This window comes from Calidris pugnax, unplaced genomic scaffold (genome assembly GCF_001431845.1).
Source record: "Calidris pugnax isolate Ruff unplaced genomic scaffold, ASM143184v1 scaffold18, whole genome shotgun sequence".
NCBI lineage: Eukaryota > Metazoa > Chordata > Aves > Charadriiformes > Scolopacidae > Calidris > Calidris pugnax.
In genome coordinates this window covers 10,278,779-10,296,097 of record NW_015090812.1, presented here as the reverse complement: position 1 = coordinate 10,296,097, position 17,319 = coordinate 10,278,779, and the positions used below count along the sequence as shown (strand labels likewise).

The window sequence follows — 17,319 nt, the reverse complement described above, 5'->3', positions numbered from 1 at the left end:
CTGAAGAGAGGAGAGTGAGGCTGCATAGCTGGTCTCAACAAGCTCGGGCAGCCGTGGGAGTTGACTTGATAGATGATGTTTTTGGAGGGAAATGGCACGTATGTTTGACATAACAGATGAGAGTGGAGGGCAGTGTCAACACACACGTTCTACACAAGCTTGGTTGTGGCTTGCTGGGCTGGGCCCAGAGCAGAGCTTGACACATGGTTGGGTTGGGATGGGTTCTCATTCTGCTTTAGTTCAAGTGATTGACTGCAGAAAACAGCCCCTTGAAGTCCTACCCTGCACAGTGGCTGCTGAGGCTCTGCAGTGAACAGGGTGCTCCCCCTGCAAACCTGCCTTCACAGAGCCCTCTCTGCCCAGAATCGCACCTCCAGGTGATGTCTGGGGAAGCAAACAAACCTACCTCCCATCGCAATGGGTTGTCACCTGGGCAAAGCTGTGCACGTGCCTGCTGTGTAGGGATTCTTTCTCCTGTGCCTCTCCTTGCTAGAGGCAAATGGGCCGTGCCTTTGTGGGCAGCGTGTCGCCATGCACACGGGGCTGGGCACGTGAGAGGGAAGGGAGTAGCTGATGCAATAAGCAGGGATCAGCACGGCAAGGCCTGTGCATCGGTGTCCAGCTGTAAACACAGAGGGCAGGAGGGATGGTGGAGACAGTGGCAGCGGCCAGTGTGTAAATAATGGAAATAATAGAGATGCACAGAATCCTTTGGTCAGCTTCCAAGCCACGGCTTCCTTCCTCAGACTCGTTTGCTTGTAATGGCTCATTAGGGCTGGTCAAGTTCTTCATTACTCATCCAGCTCACATGTTCTTGTGGCAAGATGTGCACACTGGTGAGGGAAGGAGAGTCGCAGATAAACAACAAGGTAAGGCAGAGGCCTTGGGGTGTGCTGTCCTGGCAGTTCCTGTCAAGAAGAGATGACCTTAACTAGTTGATCCCAGACTATCATTATCATCTCCTCCCTAGCATAAATCTGCCACAGCCACGGTGAGCCACCAGCCAGCAGAGTTATTACACCTTGCTCCTAGAGACCACCTTTCTGCATCCCCCTCTGCATCGCACCCATTTTCATTTGAAGCATGAGGCACTCTGTCCAGGACTGTGCCCTATCTCCCCCACTCAGCTCCTTTTAAATCGCTTGCTGTGTCTCTAGTGTCAGCAGGCGAGCGTAACGTCGTCATTCTTCAAAGGCAAAGGGGAGTGTGGTTGAAACACCATCTCCGAGAGCAGGAGCCGCCTGCACCTTGCAGTCTGCCTTTGGAAATGCCACTGAGATAACAGTCCTTCTGATCGCTTCTGCTTCTGTCTTCTCTTGGAAGGAGGCATCTCCAAAGGGTATCTGCAAAAATACGATTCTTGCCCCTCGCACAAAGCTTTGGAGCTGACACACGTGTTACCTTGCTGCAGAGATCAGCATGCCCCCACACACACCTGATGCAGCTTGACCTTTCTGCGGAGTCACAGGCAGAGCCTTTGTGCTCTTCTCACAGAGTAGCCGCTTGCCCATACAAAGGGGAGCCCCAGGCCTTCTGCCCCATCTTCTCACCATCCTCTTGTTTCTGCCATGCTCAGACAGAGCTGTTGCTGACTCCTTGCCCTGTTGTTTGAACTGGACAAGGGGGCATAGGAACAGAGCGACGGGTTGCAGTGATCTCACGCAGACTTGCTCTAGGAACAGAGCTGAACCAGGAGCCAGCAGCCATTTCAGGGTCATTGAAACAGGGTCTCGTAGGGCTGAAAGGTTTCACGGACAAAGAAGCAATGGCTCTCCCCCAGCTCCTCCTCCAGCCAGTGGCATCTCTGACCACTGATAAATCTGAGGACAGCAGCTAGGATGCTGCACCTGCGCGTACTGCCAGAAGGATGTCACAGATAAGAGCATTTTCTGTACTCCGTGCATGTTTGAAACTAGGCTGGCTGGGATCAAGGGCATCTGTGAGAGGAGATCAAGATGTGCATTTGTGTGACACCAGCACGCTTGATTTTTCCCTTTCTTCTCCTCACATGCACACAGACATGAAGTGTGTGTTTAAACTTCGACCTTAAAGCAGGCGATTTATAGATCCACAGGCACCTCTTCAGTGACCGAAACTTTCTATGGCAGAAGCAGAGCATTTCTGGCTCCCTAATGCCAGGCAGCAGGTGCTGCTAAAAAGCCACAGGCACTGAACTGATACAGCTCTGGCCCTCTTTAATAGGGGGAAAGGATTTCTTTTTGCAGCATTTAACCCTTCTGACCCAGTGAGGCTGAACTGTGAAGGGACAACACAGCTCCATAAGCCTTAGCCACAGCAGCAGAACAAGCCAGGTGCACTCTCATTTTTCTGCAGGAAGGGTTTGGGTCTCTCTTAATCCCGTCTTGCTGGTGGGGCTAGAAAGCTGTCCCTTTGAGTAATAAATCACTGGGCTGCCAGATTGCAGAAGTCTCTGGAAAGGAACCTTGTAAGCATGAGCCCCTTTCCAAGGTCTGTTTATTAGGGCTGAGACGTCAGGTAGAAAATGTTCCCCTCATTTCGTTCCTTTAAGAAAAGCGCCTCGCCCAGCAGGGGTTTTCCTAATATAGCCCTGTCCTGGAGAGTTGTGTTGATATCAGCACAGCAGGTATTATAAACCACTTAGGAATCATCAGCCAGCCCCACTGTGCAATTGGTTGGGATTCAAAAGCTTGCGATTTGGCACCGAGAGAATCCAGGGCTGGCAAGTGGCTCTTAGCTGGGCTGCTCCAGTTTGGCACCTCGGGGCCAGGTCTGCTAGCCAGAAAGTAGTTGGCACTGGGAATGTTTCACATCAAAAAAAGACTGTTTCCACAGCGTGACCTCCACTGATGCTGAGGGAGGGAGGATCCCATGGTGTGCTGCTGGGGTTTGAGAAGCATGACTGTTCCCTGCTAGCCAGAGGCAAGGGGAAGCCTCCAGATTTCAGGGATGAGATGTTGCTTTAGCATAATGGACACTTGCTTTTCTGTCTTTCTCCTGCCGGTGCTGTTCAGAAGAGATATGCAGCCAGTCCCTACTCGGATGAGATCGTGATGGAAGTGGCTTCAGCAAAGCAGCAGGATGAACCGGAGATGCTGTGGGTGATGGGACCTGTCCTGGCCGTGATATTAATCATCATCATTGTCATTGCTATACTCCTCTTCAAAAGGTGAGATCCAGTCGAGGACACACATTTATGGGACAAGCACTACAAGTGGTGGCACCTTAAAGACCTTCCTTGTAGCCTTTAGATAGGGATGCTCTGATAGACGTTCCTTGATGGTTGTGGGGAGGAGGAAGGTCTCCACCTGGCACACCAGAAGGCTGCTTTATAAAGAGAGCAGAAGGGCTGGGTATGCAGAAGGTAATATCAGCCTCAGGACACAGAGCTGCTGTGGGTTCTGGAAACGTGTGAGCAGTGGGACAGAGGAGAGCCGCTTTGTCTCTAAAGCCAGTCTGACTGCTCTCTGGTCTCACAGCTTGGATTTGCAGCCTTGGGAACTTCTCTAGTACTGGTTTTCTGTGGAAATTGCCTGCTTAATCTCTGGCAGGTGCCTCCACTACTGTGAATTTTTACTGAGGAACATAGTCTTGGTGGTGGAAACAGGGCATGGATGTGAGAGGCTGAAATCAGAGTAGGAGCTCTCTTCTTGGGAGCTCTCAGTCCTGGCTACCGGATTAGGACCATCCCTGTGCTCCCTGCTGAAGCAGCCACCTGCTTTTGCGTAGCACAGGAGCCCTGCTAGAGCTGTTAACTGTAGTGTGAGATGATTGTTAGTCCTCCCGAGGAGCCACAGGTTGCATTTGCATGTGTTCGTGTAGCCTGTTCAATTACAGTAGGTCATTCTCTATCAGCTCAGCTCCGAGGTTCTGCTCCTCCTGGACTCTCTATTTACATATGTATCTGTACCTCGGGGAAGGGAACTGGCTTTGTTGTCTGATTAAATGGAGCTCTGCTGTGCATGTGCAGTCAGTGCCTTTCTGTCTCAGTGATCATCTCCTTTCTTCTGTTTCTGCTCTTCCCTGGATCTAGTAAACAAGAAAGGTAGGAATCCATTTTATCTTCTTGTTTTGCTAAAATTGCAAGTCTATTTCCCTTTTTAAAAATCAAGCCTGAAGCTAGTAAGGGGCATCTTTGTTTTTGGGAGCGTGGGGGCATGACAGCCCTGGGGGTTTACAAAGACTTTGTTTCCTCAAAGGAATCGGCCTTCCAGCAATCGTGAGCCTCTCACAGCTCTTAGGGAGACAGTTCCAACATAAAGACTCCCCATATTGTTTTTACAATTAAATTAAAAATCAAAAAAAAACATCACCAGGAGTTATAGGTGTTTCTTCGTTTTCTCAGTCTCTTCAGACTGAGAGCTGTTCCATCAAGAATACAAGTGCATTCTTGCAGTCTGTAACGATGAAGCTTCCAGGGAATGCCAGGCTGTTGTAAGAAACAGAGTGTTCACTGGTCTTCAAGAAGAGAAAATGGTCCCAGGGGGATTCTGTACCTGAGCCCTATAAAAGCTATGTCCAGCTTGGCTCAGCTTTCCTTTGTCCCAGAGTCTGGTGTGGGTGGAGCACTGGGAAGCAGCACCAGCCCACTGTGCTCAGATCTGACATTCATGTCCCTGCTGTGTCCTAACCTGTACAGCAGCAGCATATCCTCTTCCAGCACAATCTGTGTGCTCGGAGCGATGCTGTTATCCTACAGGTTTTTAGCTGTCCACCTTCTCTTTGGAGGCACTTTCTCTCAAAGGTGTCCGTGCAGCATATTCACAGTGTCAAATCTTCAATGGGAATGGATTGAAGCTGAATAGCAGAGGATAGCTTGGGATCTGAAGGTTTGTTTAGCAGTTGTCCTGATTAGGCTAATGAGAGATACAAACATTAATTGTGTGCTATGCCCATTCCCCAGAAAAGCTGGGCCACTTTGCTCAAGGGCTCAGGGACTGGTACACAGTAGCACATGGTACATCCTGCTGTGCTCCTGATAGGAGAAACACTACTTTAATTGTTTGCTGTGTATTTTCCTTTCTTTCTATCAATGCTCTCAGTCCTTCAGCTCTTTTGTCTCGGTCCAGGCAGCTAGAAGGCTTCTGAGATGTTGAGATGACTCAAAGGCTCACAAGCTGGTCCTCCCCACTGAACAACTCCAGTGTTTGATGCAGCCACAGGCTGCAGATGGAGCTTGCTCACACTCTGGGCCACAGCAGGAATGCAGGTTTCACTTGTGATTAATGCGCTAAATTTTCCCTAATTTCTTCTCCCTAGTGCCAGCCCAGCATGCACAGCTCCCTGTGGAAGTGATAGCGCCCTGTGCCTGTGCAGAGCATTCCTAATCACACATGGATCAGGGTCACCACCATCCAGAGATGCAGCTGCCTCTGTGCAGAGCCTGGCAACCCTTCAGAGTGCTTTGAAATGCCACACAAAGTGGTAGAAATCAGAGGCTTCTGTTGCAATTTGCAGGATGGTAAATGTGCTAGCATTCGTGTGGACTAGCAGTGAAGTAGCTTCCTCTCTCCCAGAAAACCCCGCTCCCAGGTCAGCAGAGGGGTTCACCATCAGGCAAAATCCATTTGGGGGCTGTAGCCAAAAGACAAAGTCTCTGTGAATTGCTGCATGCTCAGCACATTGGCAAAGGGTCAGGGTCAGCACAGACAGAGAAGCTACTACTGCTGTCCTGCTCCTGCCCAACACCCCTCTGCATGGGTGTTTCCACTATATTTGTAATATAAGAGCAAGAAGTGGGACTTAAAGAATTGCTAGAAACCCTTCTTGCAGTATTAGATTTTCCTTAATATTCACTTGTCCACTTTTTGATTGGATCTGTCCCTGCTCTGCCTGTGAATTCCAGCAAGAGCCTGAGGTGGTGGCATTGCTGTAGGCATAAATATAGCATGAAGAGACAACAGTGTATTTTATTGTTCCATTAATACACGCCTTGGGTGCCTTCAACCATTCAAGACATGTATTAATGGCCCAATAAAACACACCCTGAAGAGCCTTTACACTATTATATTACAGCATTCTATATTTAAATATTTCTAATACTTGAAAAAAAAATTTATTATATCCTTCCACTACAGGAAATAGTTCCTAGAGAGAGTAAAAGGAAACAACATCTTGCATCTATCTGCTTGTTCTCTAATAAATATTACACAGCGCATCATATTTCAAAGTGCCTCACTAATCAGACCTCTGCCACCGCTTACATATGATCCTTCCTGTTTCATAAATGGGAAATTGGAGGCACGGAAGAAGATGTGACTTGCCCAGAGCCCCAGGGAGCCTGGGATGGAGCTAGGTGTCTGGGACACAGGGACCCAGACTCCTTCCCACGGTGGTTCATGGTGGTCTCTGCCAGACCTCACCTGCTTGTCTCTGTCCTCTCTGTCCATAGGAAAAGGGCACACTCCCCCTCTTCCAAGGATGAGCACTCCATCGGTCTGAAGGACTCGCTCTTGGCCCACTCCTCTGACCCGGTTGAGATGAGACGACTCAACTACCAGACTCCAGGTAAAAAGCAGCTAAAACCCTTGCACCCCACCTCCTCCAGTTCTCCTTCATCAGGTCCCCATGACAGAGAAGGAATTGCAGTGCTTCCCACTAGCAGTTCTGTGCCTTCTCTGTCACAGTGACACAGAGCGGGCTTACACCAAGGATACCCAGGTGTTCACTCTCTGATCTGCAGATCCTTCTCCCTGGCCCTGTCACTGCTGGCACACCAGGCTGGGGAACTTGGGTGGGGGACAACCTAGTGTGTGGTGTGTATGTCAGACCTTATATGAAGCTCACTGCAGTTGTCCTGAGCCAGGAGAAGCCTCCATGCAGAGTTGGGAGAGCTCACCAGTGCCGGCATCTGCATTGCTCCCAGCTCCTGCGCTGGCTCGGACCAGGCTGAGATTTCAGCACTGAGCACCACTGGTGCAGTGCTGGCCACAGGGGCTGCCACTGGGAGGATCAGGAGGTACAGAGAGCCCTTGTACTGCTGAGGGTGTCCCAGCACCTTTGTCCCAGGATCTTCTGTGTGCTGACTTTCCTGCTCTGCTCAGCTAAGGCCAAAGAGAAGCAGCCTACGTTGCTCCCCAGTCACTGCTGTGGCCCAGGGAAGGGCACTGCTGGTCACAGTGGTCTCAGTGCAGAGGATGATAGTTCGGTAACAGCTGTTGCTTTCTGCATACAACTGTTTGCTGCAGAGCATCTCGTCATGCCTGCACTGGCCTCTGGTACCTCGGGATGTAGCTGGTTTGCCAGCCCATGGAGGCAACTCTACTTTGCACTACAGAAAGGTCTCGTGCTGCTGCTTTGTGTCTGTACGTCCCTAATGGCACTGAAAGCACAGTACCTGTCGTTGTAGCAATCAGAGACAGGCTCACCCCAGCTTATTCAGAGCCTTTCAGAGAGCCCAAGTCCTATATGAAGTGGGGGAGCACTTGGGCTTTTGTGATGGAAGGAGCAGTTCTGCAATAAATGAGGCACATACAGCTGTCTTCTAACTTGCAGCTCTTCCTGGTCTGTAACCTACTTTCCTTTTCCTCCTGCTGCTCATTCATCTAAGAGCTTTCATCTAACAGGAGAGTTTTGAAAGGACCATTTCCTGATGTAAACCTGCTGTGTCCAGGAGGGAGGGTAAGAGAAGTTCACAGCAGTCTGGTTCAGACCTGGGGTGGGTTTCAGCAGCACTTCTCCCTCTGTGCCAGAGCAGCTGTCACAGATCCATAGTTAGTGCATCTCCGTCACAGTGACACAGAGCGGGCTTACACCAAGGATACCCAGGTGTTCACTCTCTGATCTGCAGATCCTTCTCCCTGGCCCTGTCACTGCTGGCACACCAGGCTGGGGAACTTGGGTGGGGGACAACCTAGTGTGTGGTGTGTATGTCAGACCTTATATGAAGCTCACTGCAGTTGTCCTGAGCCAGGAGAAGCCTCCATGCAGAGTTGGGAGAGCTCACCAGTGCCGGCATCTGCATTGCTCCCAGCTCCTGCGCTGGCTCGGACCAGGCTGAGATTTCAGCACTGAGCACCACTGGTGCAGTGCTGGCCACAGGGGCTGCCACTGGGAGGATCAGGAGGTACAGAGAGCCCTTGTACTGCTGAGGGTGTCCCAGCACCTTTGTCCCAGGATCTTCTGTGTGCTGACTTTCCTGCTCTGCTCAGCTAAGGCCAAAGAGAAGCAGCCTACGTTGCTCCCCAGTCACTGCTGTGGCCCAGGGAAGGGCACTGCTGGTCACAGTGGTCTCAGTGCAGAGGATGATAGTTCGGTAACAGCTGTTGCTTTCTGCATACAACTGTTTGCTGCAGAGCATCTCGTCATGCCTGCACTGGCCTCTGGTACCTCGGGATGTAGCTGGTTTGCCAGCCCATGGAGGCAACTCTACTTTGCACTACAGAAAGGTCTCGTGCTGCTGCTTTGTGTCTGTACGTCCCTAATGGCACTGAAAGCACAGTACCTGTCGTTGTAGCAATCAGAGACAGGCTCACCCCAGCTTATTCAGAGCCTTTCAGAGAGCCCAAGTCCTATATGAAGTGGGGGAGCACTTGGGCTTTTGTGATGGAAGGAGCAGTTCTGCAATAAATGAGGCACATACAGCTGTCTTCTAACTTGCAGCTCTTCCTGGTCTGTAACCTACTTTCCTTTTCCTCCTGCTGCTCATTCATCTAAGAGCTTTCATCTAACAGGAGAGTTTTGAAAGGACCATTTCCTGATGTAAACCTGCTGTGTCCAGGAGGGAGGGTAAGAGAAGTTCACAGCAGTCTGGTTCAGACCTGGGGTGGGTTTCAGCAGCACTTCTCCCTCTGTGCCAGAGCAGCTGTCACAGATCCATAGTTAGTGCATCTCCCAGGCAGGACTGGTAGCAGATCTCACAGGCAGGACTGGTAGCAGATCTCACAGGCAGGACACAGCAACAGCCTGGCAGTTGCCAGCAGACCTGGTGCATTGACTGGCCACAACACAGACCAGTGTGGTATTGCAGCATGGGAGGAAAATGCTGTGGGGAGCAAAGAAGGCACCCACACTAGAGGAAGAACATCTCAACAGGCTCATCACTAGCAGCAGTGCTAGGTGAGGGGGGTCATACACAGTCAGCAACAGCATGCAGCTCCTTGAGCTGCTCCAGGGCACCTGTGCATGGGGACAGGCTTCTGTGACATCTCTGCTGCCCAGGGACACAAGAGCCATCTTTGCTGTATGCTTGTGGTTTACATGACATGGAGAAGGTCAGGCTTGCATCTGCTCCCATCATCAAGAAGAGATTGGAGTGTTTGCAATGAGGGCATCTCTTACTAGAGCTGTAGGAACAGACAAGAGCTGCCATCAGAGAGGAGTGGTCCAGGAAATCCTCTTTTCCTGCCTGTGCCTAAGGATAAGCCAAAGATACTGTCTCTTTTGGTAAGATTGCAGAGCTCTCTGGAGAGACAAAAACAACCCAAAGTTCACTACAGAGACAGCAGCAGTGCCCTGGGATGCTGTGAGCCAGCGCTCCCCCACCAAGTGACAGAACTGTGTCCTCCTCCCCCCTGCATCATTTGTGAGGCTCTGTGAGGCAGAAGTGGGTGTTATGCAGCTGGAAGTGACTGTTCCAGCTCCTGACGAGCTTGTCCTCATTAATGAGGAGGCATGAAAGCCATCAAGCCCCATGGGCCCATGCTGTTGCCCGTGTCACCCACCCGAGGTCGAGGCAGTGCTGCGTGGATACGTTGACAAGAGGTGCTGGCCACCAGCCCTGCACACTTCAGTAGTTGGTCTCCCCGCTGGAGTGTGCTGAGCAGGGAAAACTTGTTTAATGCATAATTAATTGGGCTACTGTTATTAAATATTAAGCTTTCTCATTTTTGTGGTTTTTACTTCAGACAAGGGTCATTTCCCCCACTGTCAGCCTCCCTGTACTAATGTACCACTGTGCCAAGTCGCTGGGAGGATACGGGACCGGGCAGTGTCCCAATACGCCATGAAATGAGGCTGAGTTGCACTGCTGATGAGCTGGACGCAAACTGGAGGCTCAGGGGCACTGAGCAGAGGTTGCTGGGGCTGAGTGCAGTTCTTCTGGCCACCAAGCAGCACTGATGTCCCCTGTACCTGCCATCCACCTGCCCTTGCTGGCTCCCCTTGGGGATGGGGCCATAGGCAGTGGTGTGCAGTGAGAAGTGTAGCTCTTGGCATCAGATGAAGACCTGTGCGCTCACTCCCCTGCGAGTAGCTCCAGCTCCATGTGTTTATCAGCATCAGGGGATGGCAGTGGCCAGAGCCAAAAGCCCAGTGGGTATTGGCCAGCTGTAGAGAGCCCCTGAGGCCGGGCAGCTGGTCCTGTGCAGGAGGGAGGCTCCCGGTGCTGTGGCAGATGGTGCTTCCCTTTGCATCTTCATCTCTTTGTCTCTCCATTTCTGAACCTCTGCGATGATGACTAAAGGCTAATGGGATTTCTGTTCTTGCCCCGTTTCTTTTCTTTGCAGGTGCCAGTGTCCCCAGTTGCCCGAATGTCTCAAGTTAGTTTTAACTCCTGTATTTATCTTTCGACACCTTTTGCTTTTTCTTTCCCTTTCTCTCTCGTCTCCGTAATTTTTGTTTCAATGTCATGAAGGTCACCCTCACTCACTGCAGACTTGTAGAACGGCACTGATTTCACTTTCTGACATGATGTGTGGGGCCAAGCTCGGGTACTGTTTGCACGGCACTACAGCAGCTCACCACAGCACAGTGCAGAAGGGAAAGCCCCAGGTGCTGGGCTGCCAGGAGGCGCCTGCAGCAGCCCTTCGCCTGCTCCCAGGCCTCCTGACCCCTCGCAGTGGCATGGCAGGCTCTGCCATGGCACCCAGCCTGCAGCTGGCCCTGCACGGGGCCATTCTGGAGAGGGTGGGGAGCTAAAAGCCCCTAATGGACAAATTGAAGGGTGCTCTGCAGCCCGGTGGTTGAACACACACTCCTTCTACCCCAGACAAACTGGCATCCCCAGGCTGGGTCACCTGTGCCATAAAGTTAGGCAGAACAGATGCCAAGGGATGCTGAACTGAACTGAACTGAACTGCCATACAGTTGGTCGGCTTGGCAGTGTTGGCACCAGAGTCCCAGGCACAGAGCAGAGGGACTTACTGCTCTAGCAGGTTGGATAGAGTGGTACCAGAACTAGGGGTTTAACTTCCCCTTTGTCTCTTGTCATACAAGCTTCGGGTTCACTCTCAAACAACCATAAAAAGTCCTCCTTGCTGCTCGATGTACAAGGCATCTGTGTGTGCACACAGGAATGGGAGATGTAGGACAGGTGCTTAGCCCAGGAGCAGAGCCAAGGGCTTTGCAGTCTGCAGCCCTGCAGACATTGTGAGACCCCTGAGCCCTCTAGCCTGGTGAAGAGCTCACTGTCCTCTTGCCAGAGTCATTGGAAGAGCATGTAGAAGTCCAGGTAGTGTGTACAAATCTCCTCTGTGTTGCCCTACACTGTCAGTGGTTCTAGGTTCACCATAATGGGATACCAACCACCTCTTGATCCCCATCTGTTCTTGCAGCTCCTTTGTTGCTGCAATGCTCCTTCAGCAAAACTGAAGTTTGGAGAGACCTCCCCCCTTGTATTTCTCAGCAGAGATGAGCATCTGCAGCTCTGCTGTAGTCCATGGCTCTGCTGGACTTCATACACAACCATGTTGGGATAAGCACGTACTGTGGCTGTGTTCCAACCTCTTTCTTCTTCCAGCCTCACACTTCTGCCTTGGTCCCACGCTGTCCTCCTCATTCAGTTGCTCATCGGTAGCAGCTCTGCACTGCAAAGGCTGCTCCTGAGCTACAGTCTCTGGAGCACTGGCTCTGGCACCAATGAGCAAATTGTGCAGAAATCAGCATCGTCTTTGTGGGCCTGCTCAGCCACCTTGGGGATCTTGATGGGTGAAGTGGCAAACAGAGGATCATTTGCAGGAGGACCTCAGCACGAGGCAGAAAAGGGATCTTTCCTTCTCCGTCTGTCTGTGTGCTCTCAGGCCATCCGTGGATTGCTCTGCACTGTCAAAGCATAGACGGACGTGTATGTGTTGGATCGGGTCTTGCCTATATGCAGCAACGTTAGATGCTTTTGGCAGAGGTGTGAGGAGCCCTGCTGTGCAGCAGCTGTGGTGTAACGCTTCCCTGTTACCACCTAGTGACTTGTCACCACTGAGTAAAATGCACCTACCCAGCCTGGGGACTGCTCCATCACCTCAGTGGCCCATCACTGCCATCTGTGGCAGCATTCAGGCTCCTGAGCAATCGAGAAGCTCCTGGCCATGCTCCAGCTTGTCTCCCTGGGTGTGAATCAACAGCTTCAGCCTATTAATAATCATCATGACCCACGTGGGGTTTCTGGGAAAGCCACAGAGCAGCCGATGGAGTCACGAGCCTTGGGATTTGGATAAGCCAGGCTTTGAATGAGATGTTTCACAGCCACATTGCTGCCAATTCACCATCTCAGCTTCAGAGAAAGAGATTGTGATGGTAGAGTCCTTAGTCCCAGGGCCCCAGTAGGGCTCCTTCCGGTCCCACCCGTACCCCCACAGTATCTATCCCCTGTGCAGTACCTGTGGCACCCCCCTCCTCCAGGCCTATCCCCTGAGCAGGGCTTGGGCTGTGCCCAGGATGAGCCATACTGTGCATCCCTGCTTTAGACAGGGCAAGGCTTCTGCCATGGCTTGAGCTGCATCCCAGCTCGCAGCAGCCTTCCAGAAGCTGCTGTAGGGCATGTCACTGCACGTGGTGCCTTGCACGAGCCAGCCCAGTGGAGCTGGATTTTGGGCCCTGAAGGTGGCTCTGCCTCTGGAGCGCCACTGAAAAGCACTGAGTTACACAGCTGCAGGCAGAGCTGCTCCTCAGCTCTCGGAAAGTTGTGCAATCTCAGACCAGGGGAGCAGCTCTTCCTCCATGGGGCTCTTCTCATCTTTCTCTAGCTCCCCAGGGGCTGGGGCAGCATCTGCCTACCCAAAATGCTGTACACGTATGCTACAGAGGTTTCCACTGGTGCAGGTCTGGGCGAGTTTCTTTTTGGCTAATGCCGTTGTTAGGGGTAAGCAAGAGGATCAGCCTCAGCCCTCGGTGGTGAGAGCACCAGAGAATCAGTGTGTTCAACTTCAGCCCGTGCGGGAGCCCGGGAAGCGCGTTGACAGCGTCTCCTCGGCCTGTTCCTACCAGGGGCTTGCCCGAGCCCCTGCCCGCTGCGTGGCCTGCTCTGTGTGCCCGGTGGCTGTACTGTCCGAGCATGCTCACCCGGTCATGCACATTCTGCACATCACCTTCCTTTTCGTTTCACCGAACCGTGTGCTCTGAGAGTGCGTGCAGCATGCCCTGTGATCTCGCCGACTTCCCATCCATTCCGCCCGGCGCTTCACATACTCACACATGTCCGCCTTGCGCCCACCTTTCGGGTTTGCCGTGCACATACTGTTGTCCAGCCTTCCTCCGCCCTGCAGAGCCATAACTGTTCTCCTCTCCCTCCTCCCTCCTTCTCTTGCTCGCAGGCATGCGTGACCACCCCCCCATCCCCGTGACGGACCTCGCAGACAACATCGACAGGCTGAAAGCCAACGACGGGCTGAAGTTCTCCCAGGAGTACGAGGTGAGCGTGAGAGCCCGCCGGGCGCTGGGGGCAGAGCGATGCTGGCCAGGACCCCCAGCGGAGAGAGCTTGAAAGCTGAGCTGTGCCTCCCCCGCACCGGCATCGCCAACGCGGGCCCCAGGCCAGGCCTGGGATTCTGCCAGCTCTCCCTGCCAGCCCCAGAGTGGTGGGAACTCGCCTTGAGCAGTTGGAGCATGGCTTGTACCAGGAAAAGGCCTTGCAGCTGCAGGCGCAGCAGCCCTCCATGCTCCCACCGTGGTTACGGTCTTAGGAGTGAGTGGGAGCTCGTGTCTACCCGCCTGGAATGGTGCTGTTCACTGGGTTGTTTTGCTCTGCCAGGGTTGCTCTCCATGCAGATTGACCGAGGTATTTCAGTCCACAGCATCCCATGCCCCTTCACTTCCACCTGCATCCAAAGCTTTTGCTTTCTGCACCATCCTCCGCTGCTGACAAACAGGCATTTGGGATTTCATTCCTGCTTTCCTGACCTGCTGTCCCTCCGCACGCTGCTGGACTGTGCTGCCATTAGCCTGTGCCATTCAGCATCTCTGTCACCGGGAGCTCTGCTGACATCCCGCTCCCATGGAGCAGTCCCAGCTCCCCTCCCTGCATGGAGCTCTCCTTGCCTGTGCCCTGCAGTCCTGAGCTGCAACCTCCCCTGCACTGATGAATCACACTCCCACCCTCCTCCCTGTCTCCGGTGGAGCCCCCGGGTAGGTACCATCCGCACCCGCCACCGATGCTGCCTTTTCTTACACATATGGGCGCACACAAGGTGTTTGATGAACCCCCTCAGTCCTGCATTGCACTTCTCCCAGCCCAACCCACTCCATTCCCGTCCTACCCTGAGGACAACTTGCTAAGAGGGCTGCACACATGGAGGGGAAGGGACTGACCTGCAGGAGGGCTGCCTTGCCTTTCTCACCACTCTCTGGGCTTGATGATTAGGTTGAAAACTTGTGAAGTTGGGGAAAGTTCCTGTTCAACCATGAGATCAGCAGCGGCAGGATATATGTTTTCCTGTGCTTACATGCAGGACCCTCTTGAGCTTCAGGGGACTTGTAAATAAGCCCCCTACTGGTATTAAAAAGGGAATAAATTTGGGAAGTGTCCTTTGCATGTGTTATCACTTCTGTTTGAATTGTTATCTGCCTGTGCCTGTGGCCTCCCCTTCCTGCAGCATACCTACACTGATTTATGAGATGAGATCAGAACATTTGCCCATGAGGTAGGATTATATATGCCAGGAAAGGGAAAGCAGATCTCTGTGCTGAGAAGGTAAGGGACCGATTCCAGCTAGTTCAAAGGGTGTGCTGCATGTATCTGAGGAAGACGCAGAGCTCCTTTTTGCTTCAGGATGCCAGGTGGAGGGTTTTACCATCCCTCTGCATACTGCTGTCTCGACCAGAGAGAAGCTGAGCTTTCACCAGCTACAGCATTGCATCATAACTTGGGAGATGTTTGGAGAAATAATGTGCTTCCCTTGCAGTTACCTGTGTGATAGTTATCGTCTGTGTCCTGCCAGCGGTGCCAAAGTATGCAGCCATATCTGTCTGCCCTGGGCCTTTTGTTAGGAGTCCAGCTGAAATGTTAAGCAGGGCTGTCCACTGCGCCACAGGCAGACCGTGCCTCTGCTGCAGGGGGGACTCGGCAGGACCCGGTGTCTGCCCACTCCCATCCTCACACTGGCCTGTGCTGGTTGGAGCCTGAGGCGTAATACTGAGCTGTGGGAACTGATTCGGGGGAAAATGAGCATTAAGTAAATTCTCTTAGCTGTTTTCATGAGCCTCTCTCTTCTCATTTCTCTTTCTTTAGAATATCATGGCTGGTTGAGAGCACCAATCAGTTGTACTTTTCACGTTGAAGCAGCTATTAAGTAGCTGATTGTTGCATGTAATTTTTTTTTTCCCCTGGATTCTGCTGCATTTGACTCCTCATCAGCTAGAAATTACTGAACATGACAGGCTTATAGGGTGTTTAATACTAGGATAGACCCCAAAGCAGAATTGGTTGCCCCTTGTTGGCATGTGGGGATCAGTACAGTCATTTCCCATTTGAGATGCCAGTGGGAAAAATCCTGGATTGAGTTTGCAGAGATCGGCAGCTGCCTGTGCAGGATTGCTGCGGTCCCTGTGCATGCTGTGTGTGCAGGTTTGGCATGGCAGCAGCTCTCTTTGGGGCCTGTGGTTGGAGGGCAGGATGGGCACGGCATGTGTTGCTGAGTAAGGGAAACTGCAGCTCGCATGCGGAAATAGCGGAGGTGGGAGAGGAGTGGGCTGTGCAGCCCCTGCGGGAGTTGTGCTCCCCAGCGTGGGGAGAAGCAGAGAGCCACAGCTCGCCAAATTCTGTACAATTGCAGTCATGGAGGGATGATACAGTCCCAGAACTCTCCCTGGGACTGTGTGAGCCCCGGACCGACTCAGAGCTGAGTGGTGACCCAGCGCTTCAAAAGATGGAGGCACAGACCCTGTTTCCCTGTGGTGTGCTCATGCTGTGGGACTTGGGCATAGCAGGGCTGAGCAGGGAGAGCCGAGGGACAAAGGCATCACAAGTGAACCCCCAAGGCCCATTTGCTGTTTGGCTGTGCTTTGGAATTGTTGCATTTTAAGTGTTTTTGCAGAGCGGTCTAGCAGCCTAACATCTCCATGGTGCGCAGGGCTGTTTATAGATGGCTCACGTTCCAGGAGCAGTGGCACCCCAGGCAGAGAGCAAATATTTAACAGCACTTTTAACCATCGAGGCCAGCTGCCCAGAGCCATCAGTCTGGCGCTTGTCTTGGTTGTGCAAGCAATAGCAGGGTAACCTAGACACAGGTAACACAAAACAAGACCTGTCAGCACCTCCCCGCACGCCTGGGAAGGGAACAGGAAGGTGGCAGAGATTTCTCGGAGCCGTCTGGCCTCCATTCCTGCAGGTCAGAGAACAAATAATATTGCTCACACCAGTTTGCCAGCCCACCTGGCCAAATAGCCTGAGCAATAAAGCCAGCACGGAGAGAGCTGTGCACTGGCTGTGGGTTAATTCCTCACCCTAATGGGCAGGGAGCAATCCCAACTGGACCTGCTGGTACCACTGGTGCGACAGGAGAGGTGCTGGGAGCTGAGCTGGCTGCAGGCACAGTTAACTGCTGGTGGCTGCTGTGGTGTGGGGCATAGCACAGCCCCACCACGCTCTCCTGGGCACGGAGCAGAGCTGGGGGGAGCAGAGTGCAAGGGGCTGGCAGCAGCTCCTGGCCCGGCCACACCAGGAGAGTATTTCATTTTTAGTGTACAGTGAGAGCTACAGTGAATTTACAGTGTGGGATTAATGGAATTAAATAAGTAGAAGGGAGGCAGAGCCCCTTAATTATTTATCTGCAGGCTGTGGCGGGCGCTGCCGCTGTGTTGGAGCTCCTCCTGTGGGCCACCTTCCCACGCTGCAGTGTGTGGACATGAAGCAGGATGCTGTCCTCAGATGGAGGGTACCTGCATTGGTACAAACAAGTGTGACCACACGTGCCATATCTTGCACTTTCACTGTAGGATCCAGCAAGCCGAGTGCTGCTCTTCCCTTTGTTGCTATTAGCAAACACAGGACACAATGGCACCAACCAGGGCTGGTTCCTGCTCCCTTGTGGCTGTTGCCACTTCTGGGCTAGCTCTTGCACCACCTTCCCACAGTTTGTGGCCGTTGTTCCTCATGCCCAGTCCCTTCATCACGTCCCTCCAGTGGGCAGCCCCTGGGTGCAGAGCAGGCTAGAGGTGATGAGAGCCAGGCAGCGTGCCACCGCCCGGTGTGTT

At 52.6% G+C, this 17,319-nt stretch overlaps 1 protein-coding gene across 18 annotated transcripts in view; it reads left to right on the top strand.

Moving 5' to 3' along the window:
* PTPRF (protein tyrosine phosphatase, receptor type, F) overlaps positions 1–17,319 on the top strand; it is a 378,493-nt gene that overhangs the window by 337,766 nt on the left and 23,408 nt on the right. For 8 of the 18 annotated variants that reach the window (XM_014939281.1, XM_014939277.1, XM_014939275.1 and 5 more), the window contains 5 exons: positions 2,994–3,148; positions 4,013–4,024; positions 6,371–6,486; positions 10,425–10,457; positions 13,443–13,540. In XM_014939281.1, the coding sequence (XP_014794767.1) occupies positions 2,994–3,148; positions 4,013–4,024; positions 6,371–6,486; positions 10,425–10,457; positions 13,443–13,540 (414 nt within the window). The remainder of the gene's footprint in view (positions 1–2,993; positions 3,149–4,012; positions 4,025–6,370; positions 6,487–10,424; positions 10,458–13,442; positions 13,541–17,319) is intronic. The other 10 variants (XM_014939279.1, XM_014939289.1, XM_014939288.1 and 7 more) reach the window with 3 other exon arrangements.